The sequence below is a fragment of the Bufo bufo genome, chromosome 9 (genome assembly GCF_905171765.1).
Source record: "Bufo bufo chromosome 9, aBufBuf1.1, whole genome shotgun sequence".
NCBI classification, from domain to species: Eukaryota; Metazoa; Chordata; class Amphibia; order Anura; family Bufonidae; genus Bufo; species Bufo bufo.
The window spans coordinates 212,729,418-212,753,350 of NC_053397.1; the positions used below are offsets into that span (position 1 = coordinate 212,729,418).

General features: G+C 46.7%; 1 protein-coding gene across 2 annotated transcripts in view; it reads left to right on the forward strand.

Moving 5' to 3' along the window:
- The window catches only part of ERICH3 (glutamate rich 3), a 74,196-nt gene that overhangs the window by 16,652 nt on the left and 33,611 nt on the right, over positions 1–23,933 (forward strand). For both annotated transcript variants that reach the window (XM_040408598.1, XM_040408599.1), the window contains exon 3: positions 8,612–8,667. In XM_040408598.1, coding sequence (XP_040264532.1) covers positions 8,648–8,667 — 20 coding nt within the window. In that variant the 5' untranslated portion in view covers positions 8,612–8,647. The remainder of the gene's footprint in view (positions 1–8,611; positions 8,668–23,933) is intronic.

A 23,933-nucleotide genomic window follows, 5' to 3' on the forward strand; every position in this document is an offset into this window, starting at 1 on the left:
CACAATGTAACTCCAAGTCAATCACACTTCTGTGAAATCAAACTGTCCACTTAGGAAGCAACACTGAGTGACAATCAATTTCACATGCTGTTGTGCAAATGGGATAGACAACAGGTGGAAATTATAGGTAATTAGCAAGACACCCCCAATAAAGGAGTGGTTCTGCAGGTGGTGACCTGACCACTTCTCAGTTCCTATGCTTCCTGGCTGATGTTTTGGTCACTTTTGAATGCTGCCGATGCTTTCACTCTAGTGGTAGCATGAGACGGAGTCTACAACCCACACAAGTGGCTCAGGTAGTGCAGCTTATCCAGGATGGCACATCAATGCGAGCTGTGGCAAGAAGGTTTGCTGTGTCTGTCAGCGTAGTGTCCAGAGCATGGAGGCGCTACCAGGAGACAGGCCAGTACATCAGGAGACATGGAGGAGGGCAACAACCCAGCAGCAGGACCGCTACCTCCGCCTTTGTGCAAGGAGGAACAGGAGGAGCACTGCCAGAGCCCTGCAAAATGACCTCCAGCAGGCCACAAATGTGCATGTGTCTGCTCAAACGGTCAGAAACAGACTCCATGAGGGCCCGACGTCCACAGGTGGGGGTTGAGCTTACAGCCCAACACCGTGCAGGACGTTTGGCATTTGCCAAAGAACACCAAGATTGGCAAATTCGCCACTGGCGCCCTGTGCTCTTCACAGATGAAAGCAGGTTCACACTGAGCACATGTGACAGATGTGACAGAGTCTGGAGACGCCGTGGAGAACGTTCTGCTGCCTGCAACATCCTCCAGCATGACTGGTTTGGCATTGGGTCAGTAATGGTGTGGGGTGGCTGTGCTCGCCAGAGGTAGCCTGACTGCCATTAGGTACCGAGATGAGATCCTTAGACCCCTTGTGAGACCATATGCTGGTGCGGTTGGCCCTGTGTTCCTCCTAATGCAAGACAATGCTAGACCTTATGTGGCTGGAGTGTGTCAGCAGTTCCTGCAAGACGAAGGCATTGATGCTATGGACTGGCCCGCCCGTTCCCCAGACCTGAATCCAATTGAGCACATCTGGGACATCACGTCTCGCTCTATCCACCAACGTCACATTGCACCACAGACTGTCCAGGAGTTGGCAGATGCTTTAGTCCAGGTCTGGGAGGAGATCCCTCAGGAGACCGTCCGCCACCTCATCAGGAGCATGCACAGGCGTTGTAGGGAGGTCATACAGGCACGTGGAGGCCACACACACTACTGAGCCTCATTTTGACTTGTTTTAAGGACATTACATCAAAGTTGGATCAGCCTGTAGTGTGTTTTTCCACTTTAATTTTGAGTGTGACTCCAAATCCAGACCTCCATGGGTTGAAAAATTAGATTTCCATTTTTTTATTTTTGTGTGATTTTGTTGTCAGCACATTCAACTATGTAAAGAACAAAGTATTTCAGAAGAATATTTAATTAACTCAGATCTAGGATGTGTTATTTTTGTGTTCCCTTTATTTTTTTGAGCAGTGTACATATATTAAAGGCTTTTATTTTTTAAAGTAGTAAAATATAATAGAAATGTATCGCTGAAATCGTCCTAAAGTGCGGAATAAGGCTGCCGTGTCAGTTTTAGGGCACAGTGAACGCCGTAAACAAAAAACCCAAGATACCAGGATTTTTATTTTATTTTTTTACCCCAATCTCAGTAAATTAAATGGTGCCATTAAAAAAAATACAATTTGGCCTAGTCCATAAGGGGTTAATCCAGAAGTCCACAGGTGTAGCCAGTCTTAGCAGAACATTAGCGCGATTTTTCGTGTTTTGCACGCATTGTAGTTTCTTTGCATAGAACATAACTATAGATGAGCGAATTTCCCACTTTATGAAATTCGTTCACACTTCGTTTGTCAGTAAAAGGTGAATTGCGTTATGGATTCCGTTACCACGGACAATAACGCAGTTCTGTGACGGAATGCCTTTTAGAGGCATTCCGTTATTCATTCCGTCATAATAGAAGGCTATGGGCTGCAAAACGGATCCGTCCCCTTTCCGTTATGCAGACCGCCGGCACCCCCGCCATCAGCTGTATGAAGAGAACGCAGGACTCGTACCAGGCTGTGTTCTCTGTTTACCTGCTCGCCGTCGACATTGCAGCAGCGACCAGTTTGATTACAGCTCCTCCGTCCCATTCACTTGAATTGAATGAAGTGTAAATGCAACTGCTCCTTCCCATTCAAGTGAAGGGCACAGAGGAGCTGCAATTAAACTGCTCGCTGCTGCAATGTTGATAGCAAGCAGGTAAACAGAGAAGAGAACACAGCCTCGTATGAGTCCTGTGTTCCCTTCATACAGATGATGGTGGTGGGGGTGTGAGCCGTCGGCCCCCACTGATCTGAAATGACATATGCTGAGGATAAGTCATCAATATAGAAAAAGTGCAGAACCCCTTTAATTATATGTGCAATTCCAGGTTTGGCCAATAGATGGCAGCAAAGTACAGAAAATGAAATTCTGCCCGGGTCAGACTGCTGCACTGGTTCTCTCATCCATTACAGTCAGGCTGAGGATTAAATATCATAGTAACATAGTACATAAGGCCGAAAAAAGCCCTCTGTCCATCCAGTTCGGCCTGTTATCCTGCAAGTTGATCCAGAGGAAGGCAAAAAAAAAAACTGTGAGGTAGAAGCCAATTCTCCCCACTTTAGGGGAAAAAAAATTCCTTCCAGACTCCAATCAGGCATCAGAATAACTCCCAGGATCAACGACCCCTCTCTAGTAGCTATAGCCTGTAATATTATTACACTCCAGAAATACATCCAGGCCCCTCTTGAATTCCTTTATTGTACTCACAATCACCACCTCCTCAGGCAGAGAGCTCCATAGTCTCACTGCTCTTACCGTAAAGAATCCTCTTCTATGTTTGTGTACAAACCTTCTTTCCTCCAGACGCAGAGGATGTCCCCTCGTCACAGTCCTGGGGATAAATAGATGATGGGAGAGATCTCTGTACTGACCCCTGATATATTTATACATAGTAATTAGATCTCCCCTCAGTCGTCTTTTTTCTAAAGTGAATAACCCTAATTTTGATAATCCTTCAGGGTACTGTAGTTGCCCCATTCCAGTTATTACTTTAGTTGCCCTCCTCTGGACCCTCTCCAGCTCTGCTATGTCTGCCTTGTTCACAGGAGCCCAGAACTGTACACAGTACTCCATGTGTGGTCTGACTACCGATTTGTAAAGTAGTAGGAATATGTTCTCATCACGGGCATCTATGCCCCTTCTGATGCAACCCATTATCTTATTGGCCTTGGCAGCAGCTGCCTGACACTGGTTTTTGCAGCTTAGTTTGCTGTTTATTAAAATTCCTAGATCCTTTTCCATGTCAGTGTTACCGAGTGTTTTACCATTTAGTATGTACGGGTGACTTGCATTATTCCTTCCCATGTGCATAACCTTACATTTGTCAGTGTTAAACCTCATCTGCCACTTATCTGCCCAAGCCTCCAATCTATCCAGATCCCTCTGTAGCAGTAAACTGTCCTCTTCAGTGTTAATTACGTTACACAGTTTAGTGTCATCTGCGAAAATTGATATTTTACTGTGCAAGCCTCCTACAAGATCATTAATAAATATATTGAAGAGAATAGGGCCCAATTCTGACCCAATAAACAAAACCAAAGTAGTCATTAAAAAAACGAATGACATGGGGTCTAGCCAGCCAAGGGGAAATCCACAGACAGTCCTTTTTTTCCATCCTGCATAACGGAAACCAGACGGATCCGTTATGCAGCCCATAGACTTCTATTATGACTCATGAAAACTGAATGCCTCTTCGGCCTCCTTCACACGATTGGCTCCGGATGCGTTTAGAGATCCTTGCACCATTTTGCAAGCAAGTTCAGTTAGTTTTGTCTGCGATTGCGTTCAGTTTTTTTCCGCACGGGTGCAATGCGTTTTGATACGTTTTTCACACGCGTGATAAAAAACTGAAGGTTTACAAACAACATCTCTTAGCAACCATCAGTCATCAGTGAAAAACGCACTGCACCCGCACTTGCTTGCGGATGCAATGCGTTTTTCACTGAAGCCCCATTCACTTCTATGGGACCAAGGCTGCGTGAAAAACGCAGAATAGAGAACATGCTGCGTTTTTCACGCAATGCAGAACTGATGCGTGAAAGAAAAGCTCATGTACACAGACCCATTTAAATGAATGGGTCAGGATTCAGTGCGGTTGCTATGCATTCACGTCACGCATTGCACCCACGCGGAAAACTCGCTCGTGTGAAAGCAGCCTAAGGCCTCTTTCACACGGGCGTCGCGTGTGAGGGCCGGATAGGATGGGGGTGCATTGCCGGAAAAATGTGCGATTTTACCTGCGAGTGGGGTGAGTTTTGTATGCGATTGCGTTGCGTTTTTTCTGCGCGAGTGCATTGCATTTTGCACGCGTGTGAGAAAAAACTGAATGTAGTACCCACACCCAAACTTCTTCACTGAAGTTCAGGTTTGGGTTAGGTATTCTGTAGATTTTAATATTGGGGGGTGCCAGCAGGGCCGCACTGCCAATTAGTCAAAGTGAGGCGATTCCCCCTAGGCAGCGTGGCCCTGCTGACAAGTCGGGGCGGCGGCAGGGCACAGGGAGATGAGACCTTCCATTGTGGAAGCGCTCATCTCCATAGTCATCTGTATCGCCGTCCTCAGGACAGCGATACAGATGGATGCTGCGGGGCAGGGTAGAGGCGTCTCCCTTCCCCGTTCCTCTGATAGGCTGCAGGCCTAGTGCCTGCAGCCTATCAGAGGCCAGTGCAGGCGGCGCAATGACGTAATCGCGCCACCTGAGCCATACAGCGCGGGACACAGGCCGGAAGAGACCTGCATCGCATCGCTGCCAGCCTGATGGAGGTAAGTATAAGTGTTTATTTTTTTATATGGTACAATACTTTTTACTGGCACGTGATTGGGGGGGAACTTCTTACTGGCACATTAGTGGGGGGCACTTCTTACTGACACATGATTATGGGGACACTTCTTACTAGCACATTATTGGGGGCAGCTATTGGGGCACATCTTACTGGCACATTATTGGGGGGCACTGTGGGGGCATCTATGGGGGCACTTCTTACTGGCACATTATTGGGAGCACTATGGGGGCTTCTACTGAGGCCACAAAGAAGGGGTATTTTATATGGGGGGCTCTGTATAGGGTCATTTTATTCTGGGACACATTATGGTGGGTACTATGGGGAAGGGGGGAGAGGAGTACTATGGGGTCATCTACGGGGGCACTAAAAATGGGTATTTTATACTTGCAAATTATGGGGGACACTGAGGGCATCTACTGGGGCACTATATATGGGTATAAAGAAAGGAAAAAAACGAGGGTTAATCCAATGTAGTGGAGGACTCCAAGAGATAGGATGTAACTAGAGGTGCCAGTTAATGGAGAGCAAGGAAAAAAGAGGCAAGAAAAACAAGTGTAGCAGGGGAGGCACCTGAAGGGGTGTTCACGCTGAAAGAGATCAGTGTGTAAATGAAAGTAAGAGAAAGTGACTGAACAAGTCAAGGAGGTTACACCCCTATGAGAAGCGACAAAACCCAAAAGTTACATATGCATATAGTAATACTATATGCATATGTTTATCTGTACCTGCTCCTGATGAAGGGGTTTGCATACCCCGAAACGCGTTGAGCCTTTTTGTGAGCTATTTGTCTACATTAAAGAAGCCAAAGCCTTCAACAATACTACTGAGGTGGAGCCTTTATTCCATACTGGGCAACTATCAGTTTTATAGGTGTGCTCTAGTAGTGAGTTTATTGTTCACTGACCCCCCCTTCTTCTTGAGTCACCTTGTATTAGGGTGGATACCCAACCTTCATTATATATTAGCTAATAATCTCTTGACCACTTTGTTGTTTTTCTCTGAAACACTTTTGGGTTTTGGCGCTTCTCATAGGGGTGTAACCTCCTTGACTTGTTCAGTCACTTTCTCTTACTTGCACTATATATGGGGCATTTTATACTGGTACATTATGGGGGGCACTATGAGGAAGGGGGGAGAAGAACACTATGGGGGCATTTACTGTGGGCACTACATAGGGGTATTTTATACCGGCACATTATGGGGGCACTATGGGGACATTAGCTCAACTGTGGGCATTAAAAAAGGGCATTTTTTTGTACAGTCACATTATAAGAAGAATTATTACTACTGAGGGGCATTATGGTGGGCTTTATTACTACTAGGGGTCTATGGGGAACATGATTACTAGTATGGGCACTATGGGAGCATTATTACTTCTGGGGCACAGTGGGGGCACTGTGAGAGCACTATTACTACCATGTGTGCTCTAGCAGAGAATTATTCCTATTGGTGGGACTGTTGAGAGCACTATTACTGTGGGGGCACCTTGGCACAGTATCAGCTTAGCACAATTAATTTTGGGGGACGTTATGTTTACACTATTAGTGTCAGGGCACTATTTGCTGGGCGCAGCTAATTTAGGGCACTGTGTGCCAATAATTATTGAAGGGCACTATCTGCATGGTACTACTATTATCAGAGGGTTTGTCTGTATCTGCAGTATAGTATTGGGGAGCACGGCAGGCACAGTATTGGGGGTGGTAGGATGATGGAAAAGTAGTAAACTAAGATTTTTTTTTGTCAAACTGCAGAGATGAGAAATGGCTGAAAATGGTGGTCTGGTCTGAAAGGAGAAGATGAGGAAAGAGAACATCTACATCAAAGAGACGTCACTGGATGTAAGAGGTATGTGCGCTGTATTACCCTGTATGTTCTGTAGTGATAGGAGGGTGGATATAGAATTTCGCCCACCCTGCCGCATCCTGGCCCCAGACTTAAGGTCACACTGTGCGTGACTACATTATCTGTACTCAGAGAGTTATCACTGTGTTATCTGTGGTGTTACATAGGACTGCAGGTGACATCTACTACATTATCTGTAAAAAAAAAGGGGCGTGGCCACAGGTTGGGGGGGAAGGGGGCGCAATACTTGGCTTGCCCCGGGTACTGCCAACCCAGGCTAGGCCACTGGTCGGGAGTGAAAGCAGCTGAAGCATCACTGCCAAAAATACTGCACTTTGAAGGTGACCCGTATCAAAATATGCCTTGAGAAATTGGGGGTCATTTACAGAGATCAGACTTTATGCCGTTCTTTGATTCCCTCGGCGCTTCTGGAGGATTCACATAATTTATGACGAGGCCTTGTCATAAATTAGGCCTACCTCCAGCAGTCCAAACTCCTGGAGTAAAAACTACTTAGGCCCCAGGGTTAAGATTTATGAAACTGGTGTAAAGTAGAACTGGCTTAGTGTCCCCTAGCAACCAATCAGATTCCACCTTTCATTTTCCAAAGGAGCTGTGAAAAATGAAAGGCGGAATCTGATTGGTTGCTATGGGCAACTAAGCCAGTTTTCCTTTACACCAGTTTGATAAATCTTATCCCCCCCCCATCCCCAACTGGCGTAGTTTTTACTCCTCTTTCACGCCTGTTTTCAGGTGTAAATGATAGTAAATTTGCCAGAGCCGAAGCCCCGGCCCAGCCCCCCACCACTCCCAAGTGGTGAGGACAGAGTAAAAATATCTGTACGACAAAATGTTGTCACACAGGCATTTAAAAAGTCGCAAAACTGGGTCTTGTGACTATTTTTACACCCAAAACTGGCATCAAAATGTTCATAAATGACCCCCTTTCCAGCAGGAGAACACTTTCTGCTGCTGATGTTTTCAGCTCAAAAAGGATTGTTCTGACTGGATGAAATTGTAACATACCCTCAGCTGTGAAAAGCATCAGGTCTGCACAGATTTTGGCCTCTGATTCTGAACACGGGTGGGGGAGATTTATCACACTGGTGTAAAGTAGAACTGTTGCCCATAGCAACCAATCAGATTCCACCTTTCATTTTCAAAAGGAGCTGTGAAAAGTGAAAGGTGGACTCTGATTGGTTGCTATGGGCAACTCAGCCAGTGCTGCGCCCACTTCGATTGAAAGGACCAGGTGTGATGACATTTGCACTGCCTGGACCTTTCAATCAAACTGCAGAGAGAGCAGAGCCTCTAGGTGCAATGGTAATGCCCCTGTTGCTCCTAGAGGCTCATTTGCATTTATTATAACACCATTTTTCTCAGTAATGCGGGCACATATGAACATGGGGCCTTCAGCTGCCAAGCGCACATGTGACAGGTCAGCCAGTGTCATAGGTACAAATCTGCTGACAGATGCCCTTTGAGAATATATATATATATATATGTAAATGCATCCAAAAACAGATTGCAAGCTCCTATGGCCAAGAGAGAGGCGTGCACGCAGGCCTTCCTGTGTGCAAAGTGCCATCTGCTGGTATCTGAGAGATCTGGTTGCAGGTTGTAAACAGACAATGGTTGTGTGACTCCAGCTCCTAGGGAACCGATGAATGACACAGGCAGCTCAGCCCAGCGCCGGGAACATGGCTGCTCATTGGACGCTGTCGCAGTGACTGGAGGGAGAGGCCGGTTTGCACTATGATTGGTCGTGCAATCTCCTTCCCACCTTGTGCAAAAGCATCATTCTGTGTCTCACCCTAGCAACCTGGGTGCCATCCGTCCGGAGAGAGGGAAGCAAGCTGGGAGACATTCAGGGGGAATCCTGCACCTGCATGCTCTGCGCCACCACCTGCAATCATGAGTCACCCAGATATAGGGTAAGAAAATGGGGGGTCTTCCTCCTGAAAACTCCTGCTCTCTCAGCTTGCCTGTGATTTAACCATTTCACTGCAGTCGAGGTCACCGGTCTGTAAACCTTTTGCACAAAAATTAACGTTTGAAGAACTACAATACCCATCATGTCACATTGATTTGAAGAATGGCGTATTTGGGCAGCAGACTTCTGGGACTGTGGTTAAAGTGACAGCGCCAATTTCAATTTTTTACATAAAGTCTGCGTAGATATATAGTACTCTGTGGAAGTTCCTGCACTGTCCCTTTAAATGATGGAAGTTGTGTTACTGTCACTGGTTAGAAAGTTGCCATTTTTGTTTAGTATTTTCTTCTTTTTTGGGGGGGGGGGGGGGTCTGTTCGTTTTTGTTGTACGTTAAGCCAGGGATGGGCAAACTCGGCCCTCCAGCTGTTTTAAAACTACAAATCCCATCATTCCCAGTCTGCCTACAGCTATCAGCCTACACCAGGGCATGATGGGATTTGTAGTTTTAAAACAGCTGGAGGGCCGAGTTTGCCTATCCCTGCGTTAAGCGGATATGTTTAGACATACAGTAAAAAAAATAAACAGGTTCTAAGGGTTAAAGGAAATGTTAATTAACCATTGCTAATGTTTGAGCCGGCTTTGCTGAGTATTAGGAAATTGCTTGAATACCAATTCCCTGAAGGGAGTTATCCCACAGTACTGACAGTATGTAAGTGAATGGGCTCCAGGCCTGATAAATGATCATATAGTCCAATGGTCTCCAACCCGCGGCTCTCATGCTGTTGCAAAACTACAACACCCAGGCGGTCAGGGACAGCTGGGAGTTGTAGTTTTGTAGCAGCCGTAGTACCACAGGTTGAAGACCACTGATATGAACTGTCAATGATCAGCAGGGACGTCATTTGGTGGGATTATTTTTTCTAATAGAGAAACCATAGTAAGCGATTGCTAGTTAAGCGATTCCTCTATATAATCAATAGTTTGAAGCAGTCCTACACTTTGCTGCCCTCCCAGAAGTCTCTGCAATGTTTTATCTGATGTCATTAGGATTTTTTTTAAATCTTCTTTTTTTAGGTTTAAATTCTATGGTTATTTGGAGATGATGTTTTACAGGAATAAATACTTTACTGATTTTTTGTTTTTGTTTATAGGACGTGGTTCACATGTATTAAGCAGTGCGCTCTAGGTTTTCACATGATTCATTCGACATTTTAGTAAAATTTGTGACTTTAATGTACAAGTCGGCATAGCCTAACAGAAGGAGGTGCAGTTTAGAACCAGTTTAGGATGTGGAAGAGGAGGACATTGTGCTCTCAGCAGGCGTCAAGTTCATTTCCTCATGTAAAAAGACTCCTAAACATCGGTTATATGTATGAAGAGGTGGGCGCCTTACAAAATGATGGGGGTAATGTCAGTCATCTGTGGGGTTTTGTCTATCATCTGGACGATTGTGTCCGTAATATTCACGGTCATGTCTTTCATCTGCTGGGCGTATCTTTTGTCTTGTGGTTCGTGTCTGTAATCTGAGGGGTCATGTCTATCATCTGCAGGGTAATTGTGTCCGTCATCTGAGGGCTTGTGTCCGTCATCTGAGGGGGTCATGTCCGTCATCTGAGGGCTCATGTCCATCATATGCAGTCTCGTGTCTGTAGTCTGCACGGTCATATCTGTCTTCTGCGGGGTTGTGTCCATCATCTGAGGGCTCATGTCCATCATCTGCGGGGTTGTGTCCGTCATCTTAGGGGGTCATGTCCATCATCTGCAGGGTTGTGTCCGTCATCTGAGGGCTCATGTCCATCATATGCGGTCTCGTGTCTGTAATCTGCAAGGTCATGTCTGTCATCTGGGAGGTTATGTCCATCATCTGCAGGGTTGTGTCCGTCATCTGAAGGCTCATGTCCATCTGCGGGGTTGTTTCCGTCATCTGAGGGCTCATGTTCCTCATATGCGGTCTCGTGTCTGTAATCTGCGGGGTCATGTCCATCATCTGGGGGGGTCATGTCTGTCATCTGGGCTGTAATGTCTGTCATCTACAGGGTCATGTTCATCATCTAAAGGGTGTACTTTCTGCGGAAATGTTTTGCTGACAGGCGTAAGGGTACTTTCACACTAGCGTTAGAAGAATCCGTCAAGCAGTTCCGTTGCCAGAACTGCCTCCCGGATCCGGAAATCCATATGCAAACGGATATCATTTGTTTCCGGATGCGGATCCGTCTAACAAATGCATTGCAATACTGGATCCGTCTCTCCGGTGTCATCCGGAAAACCGGATGCGGTATTTATCTTTTTCACTGATTTAAAGGTCTGCGCATGCGCAGACCGGGAAACCGGATCCGTTTTTTTCCAAAACACTTGGTACCGGATCCGGCATTAATACATTTCAATGGAAATTAATGCCATGTCCGGCAAGTGTTCTGGAATTTTGACCGCTGTGGTATTTTCTCCGGCCAAATACCGTAAGAGTGACTGAACTGAATACATCCTAATGCATTGGGACATCAGAATGCATTTGGACAAAACGGAAGTGTTTTTTTCCGGTATTGAGCCCCTATGACGGAACTCAATACTGGAAATTTTTAACGCTAATGTGAAAGTAGCCTAATACACTGAAATACATATGTATTGAAGTGTATTATATCAGCAGTCAAGGCCCCTAACTTACCCTAATGCATAAAAAGTGATGAAAAAGTCAAACTTGGTGCCAATTACTTCAAGTCCTCACTCAGCTCTCAAGTAAGAAAAATAAAAAGTTGTGGCTCTTAGAACATGGCGATACAAAAACAAATTTATAAAAATTCTTAGTCTTTTTTGGGCAAAAGTAGTAAAACAATAAAAAATGAAAACAAAACTCCACGTATTTGGTATCAGCATCCTCACAATAACCCCCTAGAAAATAGGTGACATAATATGGGTGAATATTGTATAATGCAATGTCGGAACAGTTTTTTTTTCCTATCCACCTCATAAAGAGTTAAGCCTCATTCAGACGTAATGACTTCCATGACAAGAGGGTCAGTGGTTCATCCTTGAAGATGTCCATGAAGGATCGATGTTTGGTCTGTGTGTCCGCTTTTAGCCCTTCGTGTGTAATCCGGCTGAAAAATGATTTTCAGATGATCTCCTACCAATGGTCCGTGAAAACCACTGACAGAACATGGATGGCATATGTGCTGTGTTGGTGGTTTTTACAGACTGAGACTATATTGTGTGTGAGGGATCCGTAGTCACGGACACAAATAGAGCGAGGACCCAGGGTCGTGGAAAACCACTGATTTGTAAACATACACATTAAAGTCAAAGGATACGTGAGCGCTCCGTGGAGAAGATTGTCAGCACACGTCTACCATTCACTGACGTGTGACAAAAGTTCTTAGTAAATTTGGGTCAATGATTCAGTATATTGATTGGAGGCATAGAGAGGCACAGCTGAGGCGCCATGCATCCCTATAGCAATACAACTGTAATACCGCCACGTAGAAGCCCTTACTCTCTCCAGTACTGCTAGCGATTAGCATAGTCGAGGCTGCTCCAGGATTTGGTGGAGGTCATGGACTTGTATTCTGACCTAAGGGTACAGGTACACGACGGTATAGTTTATTCAGATTCTAGGCGCTCGGCCTTCGTGCTGCTTAGCCTAGGCCAGTGACCTCACGACCATTGGTCACAAAGCCTGGGCGCAGCTCAGCCCCATTCACTAGAAGCACCAGGTCTTCTCAAACAGCAGATCAGCGGGGGTCCCGGGTATCAGACTCCACCAATCAGATGCTAGTGACCTATCCAATTTTTACCTAAATTTTCAGCATGGGGATGTTTTAGTCTTTCGGCAGAACAGATCCACTCGCAGCGGTCACTCTGAGGCTCAGGTACCTTGTGATTATTGATGTCCCTGTAACACTGTCATGTGTGACAGTGCATCGGATGGCGTACACGTCAAGGCCGTACTACGGGAACCTGCCGGGATTTTGGGAAGCACAGCCGGTCTATGCAATGTAGTATCGACTGCAAGATTTCTCACGTGCCTCTCCTCTACTCTGGAACTCGCTACCCCAGTACATTAGACGCTCCCCCCAACATCCAAACCTTCAAGAGTAACCTGAAAGCCCACATCTTCAGGAAAGCCTACCGCCTGCAATGAGCATGCTGCCATCACAGATACTACTACTGTGCTCTTCCCCCTTTCCTTGTAGATTGTAAGCTCTTGCGGGCAGGGTCCTCTACCCCTCTGTACCAGTCTGTTAATAGTTTTTTGTTTATTGTATTTTATGTTTTTGTAACCATCATTTTAAATCTGCATCGTTACATTTGTGCTACGGATTTTCGTGGTGGATTTCACTCTTTGCAATGCAAATCTTGCAGTAGAATCCACATGTACTGTAACACACGCAGAAATTCCTTCTGTGGCCATTCCCTTAGGGAGTTTTTTGGAGCTGATTTTGGTGCATTTTCTGTGACACAATCAGTGCCCAATTCATTTCCATGGGAAGCAGCACTTACTTTTGTTTTTAGTCCCAGAAAAAAGAAAAACGCCAAAAACCGTACCAGAAAAAAGAAGCAGCATGCCCTATGTTGGTGTGGAATCAGCGCTGAATCTGTCATTGAAATGAATGGGAAGCAGCACAAAACTGCACAGTCCACGTCTGAGTTTTTTTTTTGCACGCATCTGCGCCAAAAACAGTGAGCAGAAAATGCAATACACCCCCATGGATTCCACGCTGATTTTAGGGGGCAGACTATCAAAATCCGTTGTATGAACGTACACTTAGGTTGGTCTCACACAAAGCATTTTTTATGAAATGCGCCTTGTGTTTTTTCTTTGTTATAAAATGTACAAAATTACATAAAATAAACTGGCTGCCACATGGCGCTGCCAACCATCCAGAAGTTCCTCAGATGGACTTAGTGATGTACATTGTATGATGCCCACAAAAGTGCCTCCCACACTGTATGATGCCCACAAAAGTGCCTCCCACACTGTATGATACCCACATTAGTGCCCCACACAATGTATGATGCCCAAACAAGTGCCCCACACACTGTATTATACCCACTAAGTTCCCCCAGCACAGATGCCCACATAAGTGCCCCCCACACAGTATGATGCCCACATAAGTTCTCCCCACACACTGTGTGATGCACACATAAGTGCCCCCAATCACTGTGATAACTCCTTAGTATAAATTAGATGCAAGTCTTCTCCACTCTCCCATCCATGTTATCTGTGGCTAATTTCTACAACTATCTTTAAAGGGACCTGAGCTTTGTTTTTCTGATACAGCGTTCCAAATCCCCTGCATAGCCATAGATTATATTAGATGACATGCTGGCTGCCTGTAGCCACCACTAGAGGGAGCTGACGAACTTACTGCAGACTGGTAATACATTGAATTAGTAAGCTCCTGAGCTCCCTCTTGTGGCGGCTGCAGGTAGCTAGTGTTTTATCTCTCATATCTATGTCTGTGCAGGGGATTTAAATCTCTATATCAGAATATCAAAGCTCGGTGAGGTACAACAATATACTGAGAAATAAATCAACGCAGAATTTTTTACCTAAAAATGACATGATGATAAATGGAGGTTTACATGGAAAAAAATGAATCCTCCTCCTATTTTTAAAGCTACAAACCATTGGAAATGGAACTTTTTCAGGAAAAAAAACAACCCTAAAAGATGCTATGATGATACTTTCTTATAAAATCTTGAAGACGCCATTAGCTCTCCTCTCCCAGTATAGCGCCACCCGATGGAAGGAGTCATAGAGCCTGTAGATGATGGCTGTGGAGACCCTCTTCTTGTGTGATTGTTTCTCAGTGTCAGTCTGCAGCAGTGAGGACCGATATAGTTTCGTCTCATGACACCTCCCGTCCTCCTCCTGTTCTGTGGCACTGATATTCCGAGGATCCATTACCTGCGTAACCATAACCAATGAACGAGGCCAGGAAGGCGAGCATACATGTTGCATAGCTCTTGTTCAAGGTTTACAGCCCATGCAGTGTTGATGGGTGGATTGTTGAGTTTACTGTCACCCTGGTACATAAGCGGCACCATGGCTGCCTGACCTCCGCTTATCTCCTTCACTTTTCATGTTTACCTCTCAGCTGATGATGTCATCAGGTGGCGATGTGGATAAGGAGAAGCAGATCAGTAAGGCTACTTTCACACTAGCGTTCGGAGCGGATCCGTCTGATGTGTCATCAGACGGATCCGCTCCGATAATGCAGACGTTCGCATCCGTTCAGAACGGATGCGTCTGCATTAAAACTTAGAAAATTTTCTAAGTGTGAAAGTTGTCTGAGCGGATCCGTTCAGACTTTACATTGTAAGTCAATGGGGAACGGATCCGCTTGAAGATTGAGCCATATAGTGTCATCTTCAAGCGGATCCGTCCCCATTGACTTCCATTATAAGTCTGGACGGATCCGCTCGCCTCCGCACGGCCAGGCGGACACCCGAACGCTGCAAGCAGCGTTCAGGTGTCCGCTCACTGAGCGGAGCGGAGGCTGAGCGCTGGCAGGCGGATGCATTCTCAGTGGATCCGCCTCCACTGAGAATGCATTAGGGCCAGACGGATGCGTTCGGGGCCGCTTGTGAGCCCCTTCAAACGGAGCGCACGAGCGGACACCCGAACGCTAGTGTGAAAGTAGCCTTACAAAGCTGCCCACAGCAGATCAGCTATTTTCCAAAGATCTTAACCACTTTGGGACCAAGCTAATTTTGGCAACAATTTATTTGTTTTATTCCGTCCTTCCAAGGGCCATAACTTTTTAATGTTTTTGGCAACATAGCCGTATGAGGGCTTTTTTATTTTATTTTAAAAAACTTTTTTTGCAGGTGCCATTTTGGGGTATATTTATATATTTTTTTTCTCAACTTTTAGAGCACTTTTTACTGTCACCCTGGTACATAAGCGGCACCATGGCTGCCTGACCTCCGCTTATCTCCTTCACATTTAAGTGAAGATATTGAGGGTATACCGTGAAGCTCCGCAACAATTGGTGGCAAGCGGCGGGACACAAGCCGTGCAGCACAGCAAAGCAGCAGTTTGTTAAAACAGCCATTCGGATATACCGGATTTCGAGAATATGTGCAGTCATTCGAACGAACGGTGAATGGAGACGAATTATGCAACATTGAAACGAACTACGTTAAAGGAATTATTGGAAGCAAGGGGAAGAATAGCCAGCAACATAACCAAAGCTACTCTGGTGGCCGAACTCATGGAGGGGGACAGAGCGACCACTGCGGCAGCTCCACAGGAGACAGAGCCAACAGAATTTACAAGAGAGCTCAATAGCAGGTTAGCTTTTTACCCAAACACCCCCTCAATGGAGACACTGGAAAGACTGATAGCAGATGTACACGAGTACATTGTAGCGAAGCAAAACGCTATTCAGCGAGTCAGGGAAGGAGCCCCAGCGCCCACCAGCACTACCCAGGGAAAAGCTAAGATTCCCTACCAAGCTTTTATAAATTACACAGAAGGAGAAAGTGATATTGACGAATACCTACAGGATTTCGAAAGGTTGTGCCAGCTACACGACATCAGCCCAGCCGACCAAGTACCCCTGCTGGCAGGTAGATTGTCAGGCCGCGCCGCAGAGGCATACCGGACTGTCCCAGACGAAGACATCAGGAATTATCCCAAAGTCAAACAAGCCATCCTAGCACGGTATGCCATTACCGCTGAGGCATACCGACTCAAATTCCGGGACATCAAGAAACAAACAAAAGACTCGCACACTGAATGGGCACATCGACTACAGCGAGCCGCCAAGGTGTGGATGGAGGCGGCACGGGTCACCACTATGGAAGAGATGTTCCAGTTAATAGTAATGGAGCAGTTTTTTAATGGACTAACCACAGAACTTCAAAATTGGGTACGAGATCGCAAACCCTGTACCCTACCAGAGGCAGCCAAGCTAGCTGACGAGTTCCAAGACACCAGACGAGATCAACACACACCACACCGGACCACGTATGGATCTACCACCCCTCTGCCAGCAGTGACTACCTTGGCTCACCCACGACCAGCCGCGAGTCACAACCCGTACCCTCCTAGGTACAATACCCGACCACCGATCCGCTGCCACACCTGCAACCAACAGGGGCACATCCAGAGAGACTGCCCACGTAACCGACCTCGCCAGAACTGGAACCACCAGGGTCCTCCTCCCCCCAATCGGGCTGCAGTACACTGCTGCCAAAGAGAATCTGTGCTCCCAACATCCACAGTCACCTCAATAGAAGAGCCTCTGGGGATCCTACACGAGGTAAACCCCATACAAGCCGCCTCAGACAACCGCCAAGGGCACCGCCAGGTGGTACACATGGAGGGGAAGAATATACAAGGATTACGTGACTCTGGGGCCACGTTAACCCTGGTCCGAAATCATTTGGTGCCTAAGCACACCCTCACCGGAGACTGTGTAGCTGTACGGGTGGCAGGGGGAGCAATTTACAAAGTTCCCACTGCCAAGGTGCATTTGAATTGGGGGGCAGGGCATGGAAACGTGGAGGTGGGAATTATGCAGGATTTGCCCGCTGATGTTATTTTGGGCAACGACTTGGGGGAGCTCACCTCTGCTTTTGTCCCTCAACCAACTATCCAAGAGGCCTACCCGGTTGTTACCCGGCAGCAAGCATGCACCACGGCTCCTTCCGATCACACTGAGGCTCAGGTAAACAATATGCCACACACCCCTCCTATTCTCCCCTGGGATGCCCCCCTGGAATTTGGCAGTGAGGTGGCCCTAGATCCCTCCCTGCAGGTATATAAAGATAGGATAAATAAGGTCCAAGGAGGGTTGGAGGGAGAGAGATATGCTTGGGACAAAGGTCTCATATACCGCTATGCAGAGAAGGTAGTAGCAGGGTCCATACCCGTGCCCACTAAGCAGTTAGTGGTACCCCGAAAGTATAGACAAGAGTTGCTACGCATCGCGCACGATATACCATTATCAGGGCATTTAGGAATCAGCCGAACGAAACATCGGCTGACGCAGAACTTCTTCTGGCCAGGTATCTCGAAGGATATTAGACAATACTGTCAAACATGCGATACCTGCCAGACGGTAGGAAAGAGAGGGGATCGCTATAAAGCCAAACTCAGATCCCTGCCCATAATTGAAGAACCCTTCAGTCGAGTAGCTGTAGACATAATAGGACCCCTAGCGAAACCCAGTCCCTCCGGCAAGAAATACATCTTGACCGTAGTGGACTACGCCACTAGATACCCAGAGGCAGTGGCGTTGACCAACGTACATGCAGAGACTATAGCCGATGCCCTTATGCGAATATTCTCCCGTATGGGATTTCCCCAGGAGATTATATCGGATAGGGGCACCCAGTTCACTGCAGAGGTCACCCACCAACTCTGGAAAGTGTGTGGGGTGAAACCGATCTTAAACTCCGCCTACCACCCCCAGTCCAACGGGCTCTGTGAACGGTTTAACGGAACACTTAAACAGATGATCCGCACGTTCATAGACACTCAAAAAGACTGGGAACGGTTTTTGCCCCACTTGCTCTTTGCCTATAGGGAAGTACCCCAAGAATCCACGGGATTCTCCCCTTTTGAATTATTGTTCGGGAGGAGAGTGAGGGGCCCCTTAGACCTTATCAGAGAACACTGGGAGGGAGGGGTAACTACGAATGGTACCCCTATTGTCCCATACGTGCTGGAGTTTAGGGAACGCTTGGAGGCTCTGACCCAGACGGTACGTACTAACCTCCAAGCGGCCCAACAACGACAGCGCAGATGGTACGATAAGGGGGCCAGGGACCGCAGCTTTCAGGTCGGGCAGAAGGTGTTAATCCTACGGCCAGTCCCTAATGACAAGCTGCAGGCCTCCTGGCAGGGCCCATACAAGGTGGTGGAGCAAATCTGCGATACCACCTATGTGATCGGCCCGTGCACTGGAGCAGGGGGCAGACGCATGCTCCATGTGAACATGCTGAAGCCCTACTATGAGCGCATAGAAGAGGTGACCACTATTTGCGCCTCTGCCGCAGAGGACTTTGACAATTTACCTCTCCCAGATCTCCTAGAGAAAGAGGGCCAGAAAGAGGACCTGGAAGAGGTTCAGTTAGGTGAACGGCTGAGTCCCCAGGAAAGGGCGCAGGCTCATAGTCTAATAAGGGAAAAAGGAACCACTTTTTCTAATCTCCCCGGGTACACCCCGTTAGCCACCCACAGAGTAGAAACACCAGGGCAGACCCCTCTCCACCAACCTCCTTACCGCATACCTGAATCCGTAAAGGATAATATGTGCAAGGAAATAGAAGAAATGCTACAACTAGGAGTCATAGAGCACTCTGAAAGCCCTTGGGCCTCCCCAGTAGTTCTGGTGCCGAAGCGGGATGGGACTACCCGCTTCTGCGTAGACTACCGGAGGCTTAATGATAAGACCGTATCCGATGCCTATCCTATGCCCCGGATAGACGAGCTCCTGGACAAAATGGCCAGGGGCCAATACCTCACCACAATAGATCTTTGTAAGGGGTATTGGCAGATTCCCCTAGCCGAAGACGCCATCCCTAAGTCGGCGTTTGTCACCCCGTTTGGCCTGTACCAGTTTAAGGTCATGCCATTCGGGATGAAAAACGCTCCGGCTACTTTTCAGAGGATGGTGGATCGGCTATTGGATGGGTTCCAGGAGTACGCTTGCGCCTATCTAGATGATATAGCGATCTTCAGCCACTCCTGGACTGAACACCTGACCCACATAGGAGCCGTACTAGACCGTATTAGGGAGGCAGGATTAACTCTGAAGCCCAGTAAGTGCCATATAGGGATGGCAGAAGTCCAATACCTAGGACACCGGGTAGGGAGCGGCCAACAAAAACCCGAACCGGCTAAGGTAGAGGCTGTAGCCAAATGGCCAACCCCTCGTACCAAAACTCAAGTACTGGCATTCCTAGGTACCGCAGGATACTACCGTAAATTTGTACCCAACTACAGTACCCTGGCCAAACCCCTCACCGATTTGACCCGCAAGAATCTCCCTAAGATAGTAGTCTGGACCCCAGAGTGTGAGCAGGCATTCCAGCAACTAAAAACGGCTCTTGTGCATTCACCTGTACTTGCCGCCCCTGATCCAACTAAACGCTTTCTCGTCCACACAGACGCTTCTATGTTTGGATTGGGGGCAGTACTGAGCCAAGTCGGAGCAGATGGCGGCGAGCATCCAGTGGCTTACTTAAGCAGAAAACTTTTACCCCGGGAAGTAAGCTACGCCGCCATAGAAAAAGAATGTCTGGCCGTGGTGTGGGCCCTTAAAAAGCTGCAGCCCTATTTGTACGGACAACCCTTTTCCTTACTCACAGATCACAACCCGTTGGTGTGGCTGAACAGGGTGTCAGGAGACAATGCCCGGCTGCTGCGCTGGAGTTTGGCACTGCAGCCTTTTGACTTTACCATCCACTACTGCCCTGGGAAGCAAAATGGCAACGCCGACGGGTTATCCAGACAAACTGAACTTGAAAAGTGATCTGTGAGCGCTCCTCCGGACATCCCCAAGCCGATACGTTGGGATCAGACTGTGTATGCCGGCTTGGTTCTGGGGGAGCATTGTGGCAAACCTAGCCACTTACAGAATGTCTTTCTTGTCTGTACCTCTTCCCCTCCCCCCTTTTCCTTGTACCATAGTAATCTATGTATTGTATGTAAATGAGGCTGTTGGCAGTTTGAAACCAGGTGCGCATGCCTAGTAAAGTCAGTTGACTCCCAAACTGTGTGTCGTCCCGTCACTGGGGAAATTGTCTCTTGGTTATTGACCTGCTTCTTCAGCTACAAGGGGATTTAAGTGAAGATATTAAGGGTATACCGTGAAGCTCCGCAACAATGGCATCTTGCAGTTGATGGAGATTTGAGGGATGCACATCCAGGGCACGAAGCTCCCGTTCCACCACATCCCAAAGATGCTCTATTGGGTTGAGATCTGGTGACTGTGGGGCCATTTCAGTACAGTGAACTCATTGTCATGTTCAAGAAACCAATTTGAAATGATTCCAGCTTTGTGACATGGTGCATTATCCTGCTGGAAGTAGCCATCAGTGGATGGATACATGTTCTTATTCTGTTTACGCCAAATTTGAACTCTACCATTTGAATGTCTCAACAGAAATCGAGACTCATCAGACCAGGCAACATTTTTACAGTCTTCAACAGTCCAATTTTGGTGAGCTCGTGCAAATTGTAGCCTCTTTTTCCTATTTGTAGTGGAGATGAGTGGTACCCGGTGGGGTCTTCTGCTGTTGTAGCCCATCCGCCTCAAGGTTGTGCGTGTTGTGGCTTCACAAATGCTTTGCTGCATACCTCGGCTGTAACGAGTGGTTATTTCAGTCAACGTTGCTCTTCTATCAGCTTGAATCAGTCGGCCCATTCTCCTCTGACCTCTAGCATCCACAAGGCATTTTTGCCCACAGGACTGCCGCATACTGGATGTTTTTCCCTTTTCACACCATTCTTTGTAAACCCTAGAAATGGTTGTGCGTGAAAATCCCAGTAACTGAGCAGATTGTGAAATACTCAGACCGGCCCGTCTGGCACCAACAACCATGCCACGCTCAAAATTGCTTAAATCACCTTTCTTTCCCATTCTGACATTCAGTTTGGAGTTCAGGAGATTGTCTTGACCAGGACCACATCCCTAAATGCATTGAAGCAACTGCCATGTGATTGGTTGACTAGATAATTGCATTAATGAGAAATAGAACAGGTGTTCCTAATAATTCTTTAGGTGAGTGTATGTATTTACCCAATATACTTGTTTTTCATGTTAGCACTTTACTTCCCCTGTTCTCAGCATGATTGTATCCTGGCAGGATGTTTACATGCAGAACTTCCTGTTTCATTTGCTTCCTCCTGGGTTTTCTAACCAATCCCAGCATGCTTTGCTCTGTCATGTTTCACGGAGATTGCTCTGCCTAGCTAACATGGAGAGGGGAGGTGTAGGGGGTGTGACTACTGCAGAGGGAACAGTAAGGCAGGCAGAACGTGTCATGTGAAACACAGAACAGGGCATGCTGGGTTTCGTTGGAAATCTCAGCAGGAAGCTGAAGAAAACAGGAAGTTCTGCATGTAAACATCCTGCCAGGATGCAGTGATGCCTAGAACAGGGGAAGGAAAGCGCTAACATAAAAAATAGGTACATGGGGCAAAATTTGCAGCGTTTGGGTACAGATAAAATCATGTAAATGGAGAACCCCTTTAATTTTTTTTCCTCTTGAGGTGACCCGAGCCTGCTATCTTGTACAATAAACTGTGGGAATGATTGGGGGACACAGAAAGTGTAATTTTCAAACATGGCCACTGCAGCGAATGGAGGGGGCCCAGCTCTTGGGCATGTTGAAGGTGTATATGAGGCTAAATATAGAGATCTCAGGGTGTCCTGGTACATGAAGCCCCAGTGATCAGCTCCACTCTGCAGGGAAGCAAGCAGCTGGTGTTCAATTCCAAAGCAGCGCCACCACAGGGGAAATGAAGCATTGCACGGTGGCTATAGTCATCAGTGGACTGTCATTGTAAATCATCAGAGTTTTCTCTGTTTTTGAGTGGATGAACATACATACGTCTCTGTGCTTGTTCTGAGTCATCGATTTCATGCTGCTTTCACAATGTCCTTAAAGTGGCGGTGGTGACACACCGTATCATGATTTCTGCTGGGGGGCAGCTCCGGACATAGACATGTAGACAGGTTACATAAGGCATCTCGGTGCAGAACACAAATTCACTGGACACACAAGGGGGGCGAGGGTAGGGCTTGTGATTATCGCTTCCATGTTTACTATTGAACATTTTTAAATATGAATAATAAAAGTGACTATTATTATTATTTTTATGATTATCACAATTTTATTATATCTTTAGTTGTTTATCCCCCACTTGCCCTTGGATACGTCCCTGTGTAGACAATACTGATCTACTGGTAGGTTACCTGCCTGATACATGGCGCCAGATAACTGCTCCATTTCTGTGTCTGTACTGGCTTGGGAGTTTAAGCAAATTTCATTTGTGAAGGAGGCATTTTTCGTGCCCTTTTTTTGGTTTATAAAAAACACCAGGTGGTTTCTTACCAGCGTTTATTTGGCAGTAGAGCCAATCTATGCAGACCGAGCATAGTATGAAGCATGAAGGATAGACAGAAGAGCAAACTAAAGCTGTCCATACACATTAGATATGGAATGGCTGAACCCATCGATTTTGGCGGAAGCGGCTGACCCTCTGATGCGTGTGGGGGCCTCTTAACTCTCCCACCATGAATGTCGGGGGAGAGAATAGCCTTCCTGCAGAAGTGGTAGCTGCAAATACAGTGGAGGAGTTTAAGCATGCATGGGATAGGCATAAGGCCATCCTTCATATAAGATAGGGCCGGGGGCTATTCATAGTACTCAGTATATTGGGCAGACTAGATGGGCCAAATGGTTCTTATCTGCCGACACATTCTAGGTTTCTATGAGAAGGGTCATGCGTGTCCGATTCCAACATGTCTGATTCTTTTGTTCTCTGTAGATTTGCCTGGCGGCGACATTTTGCCATTTTCCATTCGCAACACATGCCGAGCATGCATGTGTATGGCTGGGTGGGGAGAAATAGATGTTAGCTGAACAAGCAGCCTTTTTCAGACTATGTCAGACTCCCACGAGCCACTGCAGTCTAATCTGAGGTCCTAGGCCAAGGCTGTACCCCAGCTGACAATGAAGAATAGAGAATTAGAGCGTAAACTTCAGCTATAGGTAGCGCTTTCCATATAGCATTTAGGCCCACAGCTGGACGTCTGCACTACGGTCTTATAATAGTACATAGGGGTGACTCTCCATACTGAGTGTAATACGGCAGGAGGCACAACGAGCTGGAAGAGGAACCATCACACAGGGACACTCGATCAACCTATTAAACAGAAAAGCGATGCCAATGTCGCCAGGTTTTTAATTATACGTTCTTTTGACAAACGCCTGTTGAACGTCATCCAATAGGTTCATTAAATTTCTAGCAGAGGACGCTCAGGCTAATATAAATATACACCGGGCAGGTTCATTTTATCTAGCAACAAACAGACTATAATTAAAGGTAGACGACGCTTTGATGTATTTTTTTTTTCTTAATTAAGTTCCTATTTTCCAAAACACTTGCAATTCGGCGCTCGCCGCTCATACTACAGAAAATCAGGACTATGCCCTATGATAGTGTGCTAGCTTTCACTGCCGTGGGCTCTGTAGTCAGTAAACATAAGCATTTTAAAATACACCTTAATAATCTTTTCTGCTTT